General features: G+C 40.4%; 1 protein-coding gene across 1 annotated transcript in view; it reads right to left on the bottom strand.

Moving 5' to 3' along the window:
• LOC121372266 (probable cytochrome P450 49a1) overlaps positions 1–16,130 on the bottom strand; it is a 41,145-nt gene that overhangs the window by 10,895 nt on the left and 14,120 nt on the right. The window contains exons 3-6 of the mRNA XM_041498556.1: positions 14,050–14,275; positions 10,743–10,924; positions 9,804–9,999; positions 6,288–6,462 (exon numbers count right to left, since the gene is read on the bottom strand). Coding sequence (XP_041354490.1) covers positions 6,288–6,462; positions 9,804–9,999; positions 10,743–10,924; positions 14,050–14,275 — 779 coding nt within the window. The remainder of the gene's footprint in view (positions 1–6,287; positions 6,463–9,803; positions 10,000–10,742; positions 10,925–14,049; positions 14,276–16,130) is intronic.

The raw sequence follows: 16,130 nt of genomic DNA, 5'->3' as shown, positions 1-16,130 counted from the left end.
CTTGTATATCAAAGACCGTGGTATTTGCTGTCCTGTTTGTGGGACACTGCTTATAAAATATCTCTCAAAGACAAATTACCAAATGTTTGATATCCAGTAGCAGATGATTAATAAATCAATGTGCTCTAGCCTGTTTTTGACTTACATGCGTGTAACTGCATATAAAAACAGTGCTCTAAAAACACCTGCGTATAAGATAAAACACGCTTCGTACATTCCGCCCTGTATTTCAGCTGGTGAACTGTGCTGTGGAATATATGCCACGCCATGCGTATGGCCATTAAGTGTACACATAAATGCACATATGTGTCGTGTGTATCGACATTTATTACAAAGAGGACCAATAAACGTAATACTGTTACTAGTCCTCGTTCGTTTTAAAAGGACGTAACCCGGAAGATGTCATTGTGCGTGGCCGTATTCTACAGCTGCTTCTACAAACCACCAACTTTAGTCGTGACTTATAAATACACCCGGGAAAAGAAAGGAACGCGTGTTATCGATATGCTAATGCACGCCTATTCAGAATAAAATAAGGCCAAAAACACAACGGGACTGGGTCTGGGTCTGCCTCTGTGTCTGGTCAAAGAAGAAACGCACTGAATTGAATGTGGACCGCGTGGACATTGAGGGGTGGGGGTAACCACATTGTCTATAGTTAAAAAAAGAGGTTTTGTTTAACATCCACAGGCGACAAAGGTTGTTTAATACGATATCACAGTTAGACAGAATCGAAGAGATATGCGCTGGGTTTTAGGACTGTTCCAGAATTCATCAAATGAAAGCAAGAAAAGAAAGAATGGATGTTCAACGACACCCCATCTTCATCGAATGAGGCAGGCGACAGGCGCCATAGTTATTGTTTTATGCCTGTTAGGACTGCTATCGTGTCGTCTCTATTCGTTTTTGTTTAACGATACCACTAATGCACATTGATTTATTAATAATCGGCTATTGGATGTCAAACATCTGGTAATGTTGACATATATTGTTTGAGAAGAAACCCGCTACATTTTCCCATTAGTAGCAAGGGATCTTTTATATGCACCATCTCACAGACAGAATAGCACTTACCACGGCCCTTGATATACCAGTCGTGGTGCACTGGCTAGAGCGAGAAGGTTGTTGCTCCCATGTCTCCCCTCCCCCGGCTACGTCAGTGATTCTGACAACAATACTCACCAGCTTCTGTAATTGCGACATTTCATCTGGAGAATGCTAGGGGAAACTCGCTACTGTCACACATGATACCCTTAACCTTTAGCAGTAAGGATTAGTTTAATAGACACTTGACGTCAACACGATAACACAAACCACGGTGTGTGGTTTTTACGTGTACCAATCCTGAAATACTGGCTGGAGCGATAAATACACAAATTGGTTCATCCATTAAATGGTGAAAGGTAGGCTCGATGCCCAAGGAAAAAATCTAGTAGGGCCGATATAGTTATAGTTAGTTATAGAAAAAAGAAAGAACTGTTTTATTTAACGACGCACTCAACACATTTTATTTACGGTTATATGGCGACAGACATATGGTTAAGGACCACACAGATTTTGAGAGGAAACCCGCTGTCGCCACTTCATGGGCTACTCTTTCGATTTAGCAGCAAGGGATCTTTTATTTGCGCTTCCCACAGGCAGGATAGCACAAACCATGGCCTTTGTTGAACCAGTTATGGATCACTGGTCGGTGCAAGTAGTTTACACCTACCCATTGAGCCTTGCGGAGCACTCACTCAGGGTTTGGAGTCGGTATCTGGATAAAAAATCCTATGCCTCGACTGGGATCCGAACCCAGTACCTACCAGCCTGTTGACCGATGGCCTAACCACGACGCCACCGAGGCCGGTAGAGTTAGTTATAGATGACGTTTAGTATTGAGTAGCTTATTAGTAGTAGTAGTAGTTTTATTAATCACCGGCTATTGGATGTCAAACATTTGCTTATGTTGACATCGCCTTATTCCATTAGTAGCAATGGATCTTTTATATGTACCATCCCACAGACAGGTTAGCACACACCACGGTATTTGATCTACCAGTCGTGGTGCACAGGCTGGAACGAGAAATATCCCGATGGACCCACCGGCGTGGATCGATCCTAGGCCGACTGGGCATCAGACGAGCGCTTTACCACTGGGCTACGTCGACATTTATTCTTATGACAGAAATAAATTGAAATATGTTACATAGGAAGGAAAGGAAGGAAATGATTTATTTAACGACGCACTCAACACATTTTATTTACGGTTATATGGCGTCGGACCACACAGATATTGAGGGAGGAAACCCACTGTCGCCACTTCATGGGCTACTCTTTTCGATTGGCAGCAAGGGATCTTTTATATGCACTATCCCATAGACAGGATAACACATACCACGGCCTTTGATATACCAGTCGTGGTGCACTGAAAGGAATGTTACATAGGTGTCGGAAGCGAAGTGGTGGCAAAATGGGACACTGACCCCCATTTCTGAATATTATACGTTCTCTCTCTCTCTCTCTCTCTCTCTCTCTCTCTCTCTCTCTCTCTCTCTCTCTCTCTCTCTCTCTCTCTCTCTCTCTCTCTCTCTCTGTCTCGTTTACACACACATACCGTTGATATGCGAATTAATACCCCCCCCCCCCCCCCCCCCCGACGCACTGGGGGCGGGATTTAGCTCACACTATGCTTGTATTGTAGGATTGATCCACCTCAGTGGGCCCATTCTCTGATTGGGTGTTTTCCCGTTCCAACGAGTGCACTCCACGACTGGTATATGAAAGACTATGGTATGTGCCATCTTGTTTGTGGAAAAGTGCATCAGATCCCTTGCTGCTAATGGAACAATGTAGCGGGTTTCCTTTAAGATTGCCAGCTAAAAATTACCAAATGTTTGACTTGACAATCAAGAGCCAATGATTAATAACTTTAATTTCAACACTTTTGTAACAATGAATGTGAGAGCTCTTTTAAAGTTGAAATCGAATGTTTATAGTTTTCATGTAAGATTATTGATAGCAGAAGACCATTTTGCCCTGTCCAGGCGCGTGTACAGACATTTTAGCAGTCGGGAGTCGGGTCTAGACTGTGGCGACCGACGTTTATAGGGAGGGGAAGGGGAGTAAGTCGAGTCAATTTTCTCCAAACAATATATTGAGAAAAACATTTGATTGAGCAGGGAGGGGTTTCAATTCCCGACACCCTCCCCCCTCCCCCTGCACACACACCTTCAGTTGTACGCCTTCGTAATGACATGCACTGTTGAAAATTACAGTGTGGTTGTCCCTCATGTTTGATGCGAAGTATAGGCTGGCAAATCGGACACACTACTGGGAAACGTGTACACTGAACGATACACGATAGCAAATTAGAAGACACATTAGAAATCCATTAAATCGAGGCTAATAGCTCATCAAATTGCAGTTAAAGTCTCGATACAACACATTTGGGGCGCACCCACTGGCCTAAATGCCAATCCCACTGCTTGTGCAATAAAGCATCAAACTAGACATAAAAGAAATGTCAGCTGAATGAAATATTAATAAGTCACTCGCTGTTATATGGTTCAGAATATGTACACATATATATATATATAGTATATATGCATGCGGTAATTGACTGCATGCATTAACACACATACCTTCAGATATTTTATTGAATAATGTTAAAAGCATAGTCTCCCAACCCCATCTTACAAACATTATATATAGATAAGACTGCCTTTAACGACGTTTTGTATAACAACCACCTGTTTATTAAAGCGTCTTCAGTTACGTAGCCCAGTGGTAAAGCGCTCGCTTGATGCGCGGTCGATTTGGGATCGATCCCTATCGGTGGACCCATTGGGCTATTTCTCGCTCCAGCCGGTGCACCACGACTGGTACATCAAAGGCCGTGGTATGTGCTATCCTGTCTATGGGATGGTGCATATAAAAGATCCCTTGCTGCTAATCGAAAAGAGTAGCCCATGAAGTGGCGAGAGTGGGTATCCTCCTTCAATATCTGTGTGGTCCTTAAGCATATGACTGACGCCATATAACCGTAAATAAAATGTGTTGAATCCGTCGTTAAATAAAACATTTCTTTCTTATTTTAGCCCAATGGTGAGGCGCTCGCTTGCTGCGTAGTCGGTCCGGGATCGATCCTCGTCGGTGGGCCCATGTGGCTATATCTCGTTCCAGCCAGTGCACCACGACTGGTATACCAAAGGCCGTGGTCTGTGCTAGTCTGTCTGTGGGATGGTGCATATAAAAGATCCCTTGCTACTAATAAACAAAAAATAGCGAGTTTCCTTTCTAAGACTACAGGTCCCAATTACCGAATGTTTGACATCCAATAACCGATGATTAATAAATCAATGTGCCCTAGTGGTGTTGTTAAACAGACCAAACGTTTTCTTGGCGAAATTTTCATCACAGAAATTAAAATATTAAAAAATACACTTCAACATATAACACAAACAAGTTATCCACTTTTAAAGATAAAAGTATAATCTAGTATTTTTTAAATTTATTTATTGATTAAATTAACAATACCAACAACAATTGTCTAATCGTTGCACGCCATTTTTCAATCCAATCACTTATCAAGGTCACAGAAGTGTGTTTTGTTCTCCTTCTTAACACCCAGAGGCGGAGGTAGTCTTTTCCTTTTTTGTGACAATGTATTATAAAACATGTCAACAGACTTGTATGTGTTATACATTGGCAGCGGCAAGACGCAAATTCATTAAAATTGTAATTGTGTTTGTATTTGCATATATGTTATAATATAGTGAGGGGAGATTGAAGCTTATATAATTGCATATATTTTCTTTATCACTTGACTAGCCATTTTCTCCAATGAGATTGGTTTGACGAAATTGATTTTTAAAATTAATTGTATCTTTCGAGCCAACATCTTACTAGACAGAAAATAGTTTTACTTTTGATTATCTTAACAAAACAACAACAACAACAACAACCAAGGATCACAATATCATTTCATCTTTGGGTCCTACAGACAAACATCTTTAGGATCTACTGCGAATCAAAAGAACACATTTTAGATAGAAGGTTCGCAAATTGTTACAGGAGCCATTTTTTCTGGACAGGGTCAAACAGGAGTCGGGGATCTAGCCCAATGGTAAGCGCTCGCCTGATGCGAAGTCACTCCAGGATCGATCCCCGTGGTGGGATCATTTAGGCTATTTCCCGTCCAGCCATTGCACCACGACTGGTATATCAAAGGCCGTGGTATGTGCTATCATGTATGTGGAATGGTGCATATAAAATACTATCCGTTACTAATGGAAAAATGTATCGAGTTTCCTCTCTAAGATTGTATGTCAAATTACCAAATGTCTGACATCCAATAGCGTACGACCGGCCTCGGTGGCGTCGTTGTTAGGCCATCGGTCTACAGGCTGGTAGGTACTGGGTTCGGATCCCAGTCGAGGCATGGGATTTTTAATCCAGATACCGACTCCAAACCCTGCGTGAGTGCTCCGCAAGGCTCAATGGGTAGGTGTAAACCACTTGCACCGACCAGTGATCCATAACTGGTTCAACAAAGGCCATGGTTTGTGCTTTCCTGCCTGTGGGAAGTGCAAATAAAAGATCCCTTGCTGTTAATCGGAAAGAGTAGTCCATGTTGTGGCGACAGCGGGTTTCCTCTCAAAATCTGTGTGGTCCTTAACCATATGTCTGACGCCATATAACCGTAGGTGAAATGTGTTGAGTGCGTCGTTAAATAAAACATTTCTTTCTTTCTTTTTTCCAATAGCGTACGATTAATAAATCAATGTGCTCTAGTGCTGTCGTAAAAACCCCACAGTCTTCGACCTGATAGGCCAATTTTCAGATTAGCAACAAAGTATCATTAGAAGGGGAAAATGTTTCATTTAACGAATGTTAGGAATTTCTTTGGTGTTATTATTTCATAATTTTAGCTCCAAGAACCCATATATTCTTTAGTTTAATAACTATGAAGACACAGCAAACAATCGCAAAACAGGAGCGAACGATTAGGTAATTAAAATTGGTTCTCATTTTTCTGCGACATCATGTTGGTGGAGGTATCGCGATCGCATTCGCCTTTGCGTTCGCTTTGTCTCGGCTGTCCGTGGTCTTTCAAATTCGATTGTATTGAAATCAGTCGGTGGTTCTCCCCCGCTTCCGCACAAATATACCCCTCTGCCATGCAATCAAACCTGACGGATGACGGTTAACTTATGCGGAAGCCGGTGCGGAGTCAATCCAATGCTTTAATCGAATAATATATTGTATATATATCTATTCTATGTATCATTCACACAGCTTACGTTTTCTGTGGCCACGACGAAGAAGCCCGTCATTACACTCTTGCACTGTTCCCTTTCTAAAGTCGTATCTTCCAAAAAGGAAAAGAGAAGGTTTGAATCGGCCAAATGTAGCGTTCCATTAGCTTTCTTAGTCTCGTAGTCAGCTATTTGACGGTCTAAATACTTCTTGCTGTTTCTGTGGTGAAGATAAAAAAAACGTTTGTTACTGCATATTTAAGATATACTGTCCTGGGTTTGCTTGTCATTGTAAGATGTTTCTGACTCATAACATTTTGTAACGACTACACTTACATACCAGATACAGCTTTTTCTTTAGAATATCAGTGTCTACATACATTCAATATGTTTCTGATAAGTAGTCCAAACTGAATTTTGACATCCAATAATTTTGTACGTACGAAAAAAATATATATTAGGAAACAAAATTAAGTTTTACCTAGTACAAACACTAGGACGATCAGAAACACATTTAAAGTGCCCCAGTAAAGAAACATTTTTATTAGATGTATGAAAGGAAATAGTGTTTACATTAATGTTTAACGTTTATTTTTTAATTAACGACACCTCTAGAGCATCCTGATTTATTAATCATTGGCTATTGGATGTCAATTACATTAATGTAACCAATAGTTAATTTTTAAAAACGCGACCCGTTTTTCAATTGTAAATGATTTTCTGAAACGCCTCGATGAAAAACACTTGTGAGATGCCAATATGTTCAGCCTATTACACGCAAAAAAGGGTTTATCCCAGAGAATCCCAGCGATCTCACCACCAGTCGAACATTTTACAAAATGGCGGAACGAAGTGATGCAGAAAGACCCCCCCCCCCCCCCCCCCACACACACACACACATACATACGTAATTATAGTCGTTAAAACGTCTTTGTTAGTCGACAACATCATGACAATGGCGGTAGACTCAGGGCAGTCAGTTGGCTCAGACCACAATTAATTTCGCTGTATGTTTCTATATAGCCTTAGTGGCTATAACATTTTTATTAATATCAGCAGGCCCGTGAAGTTTTGTATGTACCTTTGCCTGCATGGGGGACACATACCCTGAAAAGGACAACCCCTGTTGTCCAGCTCTTTCTCCCAGCATATTGGTTTAAACAGACACACCCTCTAAACCAGGCCGGAGTACACCCATTTTACACAACAAGCTCTACTTTTGCATGGGCCGGAATGACCACAAACAAGTCTTCAATGTCAACAAGTTACACATGTTTACAAACTACATGCTATCCCCTGTCACTTCAGTCAAACAGTTGCCACTTCATAGCTGTCTGCCATGAAATAATCACAGTCAAACAGCAGACTACTTGCGCGGTCAAATTTCCGGATTTTCGACAACCAAATGGGAAGATAACTGTAATCGCAGGCCAGTTTAATACAGCATTATACAGTATTAAAAACACTGTGTCGAGTTTGCTGTCACTGTATGTTTCTGAGTGTCAGCACGTTTAACAACTAAAACATTATTGAATACATTTTCTTCTTTATAATACCAGTACCTGTATATAAACCCCACCTTGCATTTTATACAGCGATTTTCAGTATTTAAGCGAAATGAAACCCATAGCCTTAAAATGAAAATTTCACTTATATGCTTAAATTCGCATAACATTTGTTTAAATAGGGATGTTTCCTGATTAACAAAGCAACATTCTTCAACACTCTGTCATAGAATTACAACAACAGCAACAACAACAACACAAACAAAAACAACAAGAGCAATAACATATGTGTGTACAGAAAAAGAAGAGAAACGTTCAGAAATTATCACACGGTAGATGCGGGACACATGTACCCCCTCCTCCCCACCCCAACCCTTATCACCTATAAATTAATATAAAATAATCTGTCATTACATCTGGAACATTCATAAGTGAATCCCACGCCCACGTAATTCCGGAATGGCTCTTCTTTAACATGCGGAACCTTTCATTATTTGTGCTAATTACCAGAGACCATGACCTAACGGTTTATTTCCACACCTACGGTTTTTTTATTAACATATGTTGCAGGTTATTGTATTGGACTGAATATCCATGTTAGTAATAGCTGGTTTCTGAAGCGGGACGTAGCACAGTGGCCAAGCGCTAGCTTGATGCGCCGTCGGTTTGGGCCCATTGGGTTATTTCTCGTTTCAGCCAGTGCACCACGACTGGTATATCAAAGGCCGTGGTATATGGCATCCTGTCTGTGGGATGGTGCATATAAAAGATCCCTTGCTACTAATGGAAAAATGTAGCAGGTTTCCTCTCTAAGACTCTATGTCAAAATTACTAAATGTTTTTTTCATCCAATAGCCGATGATTAATAAACCAATGTGCTCTAGTGGTGTCATTAAAGAAAACATTTTTTTTTTTTTGGTTATGTTTTGTTTTTATTGTTATTTTATTGTTATCAGATATTGTCTTTAGTATCGGAAATTTCAGAAATCACTACACAATTTCACTGCTGCTACTAAACTTTTAACTGGTCACCAACAGTCATTAATCAAAAGTTTACAAATAAAATGTTTCCAGGTGCGTGTGCGGGAATTTCAGCAGGGAGGGGTCTAGACTGTGGCGAACGTAATTTATGCGAGGGGGGTCGAGTCATGAAAAAAGAGACAATTTGGCTGTGCAGGGAGGGGCTTCAATTGATGTGGCCCATTGACGAGGATCGATCTAAGATCGACCGCGCATCAAGCGGGCGCTTTACCACTGGCCCCATCTATTGTTTAATGTACACAGTTAGGTCTGTATACCATGTTCACGGAAAGGACACACAAAGCACGGTCGTTATAACAAGTTGGTCTTCATATATAAAACCGGCCTCGGTGGCGTCGTGGCAGGCCATCGGTTTACAGGCTGGTAGGTACTGGGTTCGGATCCCAGTCGAGGCATGGAATTTTTAACCCAGATACCGACTCCAAACCCTGAGTGAGTGCTCCGCAAGGCTCAATGGGTAGGTGTAAACCACCTGCACCGACCAGTGATCCATAACTGGCTCAACAAAGGCCATGGTTTGTGCTATCCTGCCTGTGGGAAGCGCAAATAAAAGATCCCTTGCTGCCTGTCGTAAAAAGAGTAGGTTATGTGGCGACAGCGGGTTTCCTGTAAAAAACAGTGTCAGAATGACCATATGTTTGACGTCCAATAGCCGATGATAAGATAAAAAATCAATGTGCTCTAGTGGCGTCGTTAAATAAAACAAACTTTACTTTCTTCATATATAAGGGGCGGGACATAGCCCAGCGGTAAAGCGATCGCCTGTTACGCGGTTAGTCTGGGATCGATCCTTGTCTGCGAACCCATTGGGCTAGTTCTTGTTCCAGCCAGCTCACCCCGACTGGTATATCAAAGGCAGTGGAATATGCTATCCTATCTGTGGGGCGGTGTATATAAAAGATCCCTTTAAAAAAAAATGTGTTGGGTTTTCTCTCTAAGACTGTCAAAATTACCAAATGTTTGACATCTGATGATTAATAAATCAATGTGCTTAAAAACAATATTTTAAACATACGTATCAATGCTGTCAGCTGCTTTTTCGAACTGCGTGTACAGTTTGGTTCGGAAAAACTTAAATGCTGGAAACGTATAGAAGCTCTCTGCCACCATGGACAGATACATATGAACGCTGTTCAACAGAGTGGATTTCTCTTCAGGCAGGTTCTCGTCCAGGAATCCCTGCCTTGAATTGAAACAGAAGATTCCTGAGGCTGAAATAATAAATAAAGTAACAACATTAAGTTATAATCCTGTGATGCAACGTTAAAACGCTGGGGGAGGGGGGGGGGGGGGGGTGTGTGTGTGCTGAGATGTAAAGCTGGAGTAATTCGCCAGAGGTGCGTCAGGTAACAGGGTCAATAGCACTTGATTGGATCAAGGGTTTTTTCCATTGCTCCACGACTTGTACATCCAGTGTCGCTATATGTACTGTTTTTTCTATGTATAGAGAATCTCTTTCTCCTTTTTCGAAAAGAGTAGCATCTACCTATCTCGTGTGTTGCTATTGATCGTCGTGTATCAAGGGTGGACCAAGAGGGAAGTTTTGTAGTGAGGGACGTAGGATTAATTCCTCCGTTAAATCCATTATGTAAGTTCTCGTTCTAACCAGTTCCCCACAACTTGCATTTCAAAGGGCACTGTACAGTGCGTCTGTTTTGGGGGAAACTACATATAAAGATACCTTTCTTTTCTAAGGCATAATTACTATAATTATGTTTGACTGGAAGAATCATACAAGGTATAAAAAATAAACAAACGTTTATCATGAATGATCCAATCCAATCCAATCCAATATATCTTAACATGTTCATATACCACTAGAGTTTCGAGCATGTCTTTCCCGGGTCCCGTCTCTGGATAGCCAGTGGCCCGACCCGGGACAGAATAATGAATGATCGAATTTTAATTGAATTTGTTGCAACTTCGAATTTATTAGGAGTGACTTCAAACTTACATTCAACGGCATATCTCAGGAGGAGATTCTCTATTGACAAATCCGAATCGCCACAAGTAGAAAGGACGGAGATGAAATCGTCTGCTACCTTGTTCTGGGCAGGAATATACTGGTCAACAATGGCTGGACGCATAGCTTTTGCCTGGATTGGTTTGCGAAGGCGAAACCATTCTTCACCTTGCCTAAAACACATATATCAATATATATATTTATATATAAGCGGCCACTTTTATCTACTCCCTTGTGTGACTGTATATATATATATATATATATATATATATATATATATTGTCACGGGGATCCTATAATACCCGTAACTGAATGAAACACGATTATCAAAATATCTCTCCTAATTGTATATCTATTAGATCTCTCTGTAACGGGCAGTTATACCCTAGTGTGGCTCGTCTAGGTATGATCAGAGATACGATCTATATAAAGTATATGTAATATAGCACGTTTAGTTCACTAGAAAACACAACAAAAACACAATACACTTTGGAATCTGTATTAACCTACGCTGACAAATGTACTGCCGCAGTAGTTAATTAACAACAACAAATAATAACAACCCAGAACTGATCACTTAATTAGTTAATCTCTAGGTGTCTAGTTTACACAATATGCTAATCACTTCACCGTGACACAACACCCACACGTGTGATAATTGAGAAACGCTTCCAGGAGAACTTAATTAATAAAGGAATTACAACTCTATTCCTAACTGGTTAATTTTTAATTAACCCTTACTACTCATTCAGTAACGTGTGATAATTGAGAAACGCTTCCAGGGGAACTTAATTAATAAAGGAATTACAACTCTATTCCTAACTGGTTAATTTTTAATTAACCCTTAACTCATTCAGTAACCTTGTAACACAGAATTAATACTGGTACCTATCACAATAAAGACAATAACCTACAGTTTACCTAGGTCCTCTAGGATGACTGGCTAAGCTTTAATAATTATTTAGACAGTGAGCCTACAGCTTACTGCGTCAGATGACCGGCAGCATCGTCTAAATAATATCGGTATAATACAGTATTAAAATATTTAAAGTCACATCAATCACATCAAGGTTATACACAGAGCAGAAAATATATAATTACCAGTCCGGACGGGCAGCGATCCCTGGAAGCCTTCCTATGTTTCTCCCTGATATCTCTAAAAACCCTAACTATTTATCCTAAAAATCCGAATATCGCCTGGGGGTACATCGCGGTCCTCCCCCTATCAAGTGATATTTCCACAGCGACCACGCCGGCATATTTTTCTTAGATGGTCAGACTTACTGTCGCCAGTTCGCTAGAGATTCCATGGTCGCCCGGAGGTATTACGTAACTACTGGCCACATGGCCTCCGCATCTGGGCTGGGTGTGTATTAGAAAGTACAGCTCGACGACGGTCGCGCAGAGGTATTACGTAACAAGGTACCCACCTGGGCTTAAGTGCATATTGGAACTGCACACGGCCCTCTAAAACAATTAATATCGCCACAGGCGAAAACAAAATTAAGAGCATGTTCCGTCATATATATATATATATATATATATATATATATATATATATATATATATACACACACATTCATACACACACACACACACATAAACACACACACACACACACACACACACACACACACACACACACACACACACACACACACACACACACACACACACACACACACACACCAATATAAACAGATACGTTGATGTAACAATGCTAAAGGGACATACCCTAGTTTTTAAACACTACAGCATATTTGTCACTATTAGAGCCGTTTATGATCACTGAAATCAAACATTACTTATATTTTATTGTTTATACATTTCCATACAACCGAAGTGTTTCTGGTCATCCTGGTGTTTTTAATATCACAAAATGCATTTTGCATATTTTTAAAAATACACGTGCGTCTGAGAAGTAACCGTTATGGATTTGCGTTTTAGTCTATTTTTAAGGGTATTTCAACGTCACAGACTCTTGTTTCACTCTATTGTATTCAAGTTTGTTACAGGTTTGTAAATTAATCAAAGTTAGTGTCCATTTTTACGGGTTGAAACTAGGGTCTAGGTGAAAAATATGTCTTAGTGTTTAAAAACTAGGGTCTGTCCCTTTAATAAGAAAATGCATTAATCCAGCTAAACAGTTGCCTTCATAACAGAGGTGACTTTGACAAGGTCAACCGATATGCCATCCACGTTTTCTTCGTTTCCTTTATTTACTGAATCAGGGGAGGATGCAGCATTTTTGTATGATGGGGTACAAGGTGCAAAACGGCCACCTACAGTATTCAGAGGAGGGATGCAACGTTTACAAAGGGCACCTAAAGCAGTCAGTAAGGGGGATTAAAAAGGGCAAACACAATTCTATTTTACTCTAACATGCATTATATATATATATATATATATATATATATATATATATATATATATATATATATGGCAATCGTTCCCAAATTCATAAACATGCCAAACGCATGTCTGCGTTAACGTTCATGTAAAGCGTGTTGCCGAACTTTCCAGTTATTTGTCTTTATCGATCCCTTTAAATTTTACGAACGTGACTAGCCGATTGTTATGTGCCTGAAGATACAAGACCGACGTCGAAAATAATCAATTTATTGATTTTAAATATATCACGTGGGGTCGTCTCGTGTCTGACTTCATTCATTTATAGGTTCTAAAATTCTTCATGAAAAACTTCCTAGCTGATATAAAACTAATAAATTCCAAGCAAAATGTATATGTAAAATTAAACAAATTCCATTATATAGAGAGGCTATAGCTCAACGGTTGTGTTTATTAGAGACGCGATTGGCCACCGGTTCGATCCTCAACGACACCAACCAAGTACACCACAGCTGGCATATCGTGTCACTCGATGAGTACATATTTATAAGAGATCCCTTGCTAATAAACAAGAGTAGCTTGACGAATTTGCATTGTACTATTATACGAGCAGCAGCTGTTAATTAATCAAGGCATCTTTCGTTTCAGCGGACTTCCTCTTTTACATTACTAGTACAGCATACGGCGAAAGCACTTTAGTGGAAACATGATCTCATCCCCCAAAAAAAACAAAAAGCAAAACACCCCCCCCCCCAAAAAAAAAAAAAAGAGAGAGAGAGAGAGAAAAACCACACCCACAAAACAATTAAAGAAATAAGAATTTTGTTTTGTTTAACGACACCACTAGAACACATTGATTTATTAATCATCGGCTATTGGATGTCAAACATGGTTATTTTAACACAGTCATAGAGGCTGTGTAAAGTCTACATATATGTATTATGCTCACATGGAACTTAAAGGTTTCTTGACACCTTTTCTTTTGCAGTAGGCGTCGATGATTGGCATGGATGGTCTTTCCGGATACGCCCCTTCCTGTTGTATGGCCTGCATGATGAGTTGTGGGTCGAACAAGAAAACGTTCCAGTGGCTGCCTCGCCGCATCTTCACAATGCGACCATATCTGTGATGAAGATCCCTAAACAGAAGGTTGATTTTTTCAGGGATGTGGTGTGCTGGAAATAAACATAGGTTGACCTTTGTTGCATGCACATTGGTACATAAGAATAACAATTTATAGTGTGACTAGTTTATGCAACACACATAGTTCAGTGATAGAAATTAGGCTAATACATTCTGGACTTTGTTGCATGCAGGTTCTGATATTTGAAAATTGCGAGAACGGTAGTTTCGTTCGTGTATCGTTAACGCAAGTCAGGTAAACCACTTATATCCACTGCATTAAATATTGGTCATCATTTACATGGTCATGCCGGTTACGCAAAAATGAAATGGGATACCAGAATTGGTTTTTGTGTAATATTTAAATGGTTTGCGCCAGTTTTCAATTCTCAGAGCCTGGTAGTTGCAATGTAATAATAACAATTTATATTCTAAATGAATGGGGCAACACGTAGTTTAGTAGTAAGGAATTCACACCATTAATACCGGTTTAGTGTATTGAAATAGTGGTGTATCTCTGTAAAAGAGTTGGCCTAAGACCAAAACAAGTGTTAAAAATAGTAGGATCGACTCCCACATCCCCGCCCCACCCACCCGTCTTTAGGCAGATCCAGAAATGTTTCATTTTCCAATCAGTGTTTCACGTCTGATATATCAAATCAAAGGTCGTAGCATGTGAGAAAGAGCATACTGCAAATCGATTATATGAGGAGCCATTTTGCTGCAACAGGTTTCTTTCTTCTGATTCTCAAGTCTAGACCACGTGTGGCATGTTAAGTGTTTAACGATAAAAAAATCGGAGTAGTTAAGTGAACTTGTACACAGCTCACTACAGGTCTGTGAACTCAACTCTGAGTTGAAGCAGGTAAAGTGACACGAACCCAGTAACTACCAGTCTTAAAGCAATAATCTTAACCACTGCGCCATCTTAATGCTGCGAAATTGATCTGCTATAGCACTTATCTCATTATCGGGTGTTTCCAATAGCCGATGATTAATAAATACAATAGATCTATGTAATCACTGTTAAACCCTACTTTTCAGTGACTCAAACATCCTCATCTTGTCATGCAACGTCATTTAGGAGCGTCATACAAGTCAGTTATCGCATGAACCTACTTGTGGTACGCTTGGTTATTTACACGCTATCGGCTTCGGTGGCGTCGTCGTTAAGCCATCGGACATAAGGCTGGTAGGTTCAAGGTTCGCAGCCCGGTACCGACTCCCACCCAGAGCGAGTTTTAACGACTTAATGGGTAGGTGTAAGGCGACTACACCCTCTTCTCTGTCACTAACCACTAACGAATTGAACTTTAATTGGATATAAGCACGAAAATAAGTTGAAATGAAATGAAATAAGTGCACACTTTCGATGTTTTGATTGAACAGATATACGCATGTGCTGTCACACTTGGCTCTGTCGGCCGTTAATGAAAACATCGAAAATGTGTAAATAACAATGCATACAACGAGTAATGCTAGGGTCAGACTTTGAAACTGTCACGACGAAGTTGGCCAACTCGTCAGATGCGTCGTTTCCGCTAACTCCTGACCAACGACGTGTGCGCTCAGATTAACAACTAATCGGTCGTAGGAGTTGTATACGACGAGAATCGAGTTGTAAGAGTGCTCAGACAAGCAACTGGACAGTCGTGGAAGTCGTGAGATCGGCGAGATGGCCAACTCTGTTGTGACAGTTAGTAGTCTGAGCCTAGCATAAGTTATGCAGTACTAGTACCTTTAATGCTAGACTCATATTGTCAACTGTCACGACGAAATTGGCCAACTCGGCGGTTACGTTTTAATTTCCCCCAACTCCTGACTTAAGACGCGTGCGCTCAGATTAATAATGAATAGCCTATACGACGAGAATCGAGTTGCAAGAGCGCTCAGACTACTCGCGAGAAC

Source organism: Gigantopelta aegis, chromosome 4 (genome assembly GCF_016097555.1).
Source record: "Gigantopelta aegis isolate Gae_Host chromosome 4, Gae_host_genome, whole genome shotgun sequence".
NCBI lineage: Eukaryota > Metazoa > Mollusca > Gastropoda > Neomphalida > Peltospiridae > Gigantopelta > Gigantopelta aegis.
The sequence above is the reverse complement of the archived record's forward strand: the minus strand, read 5'-3'. Positions and strand labels throughout refer to the sequence as shown.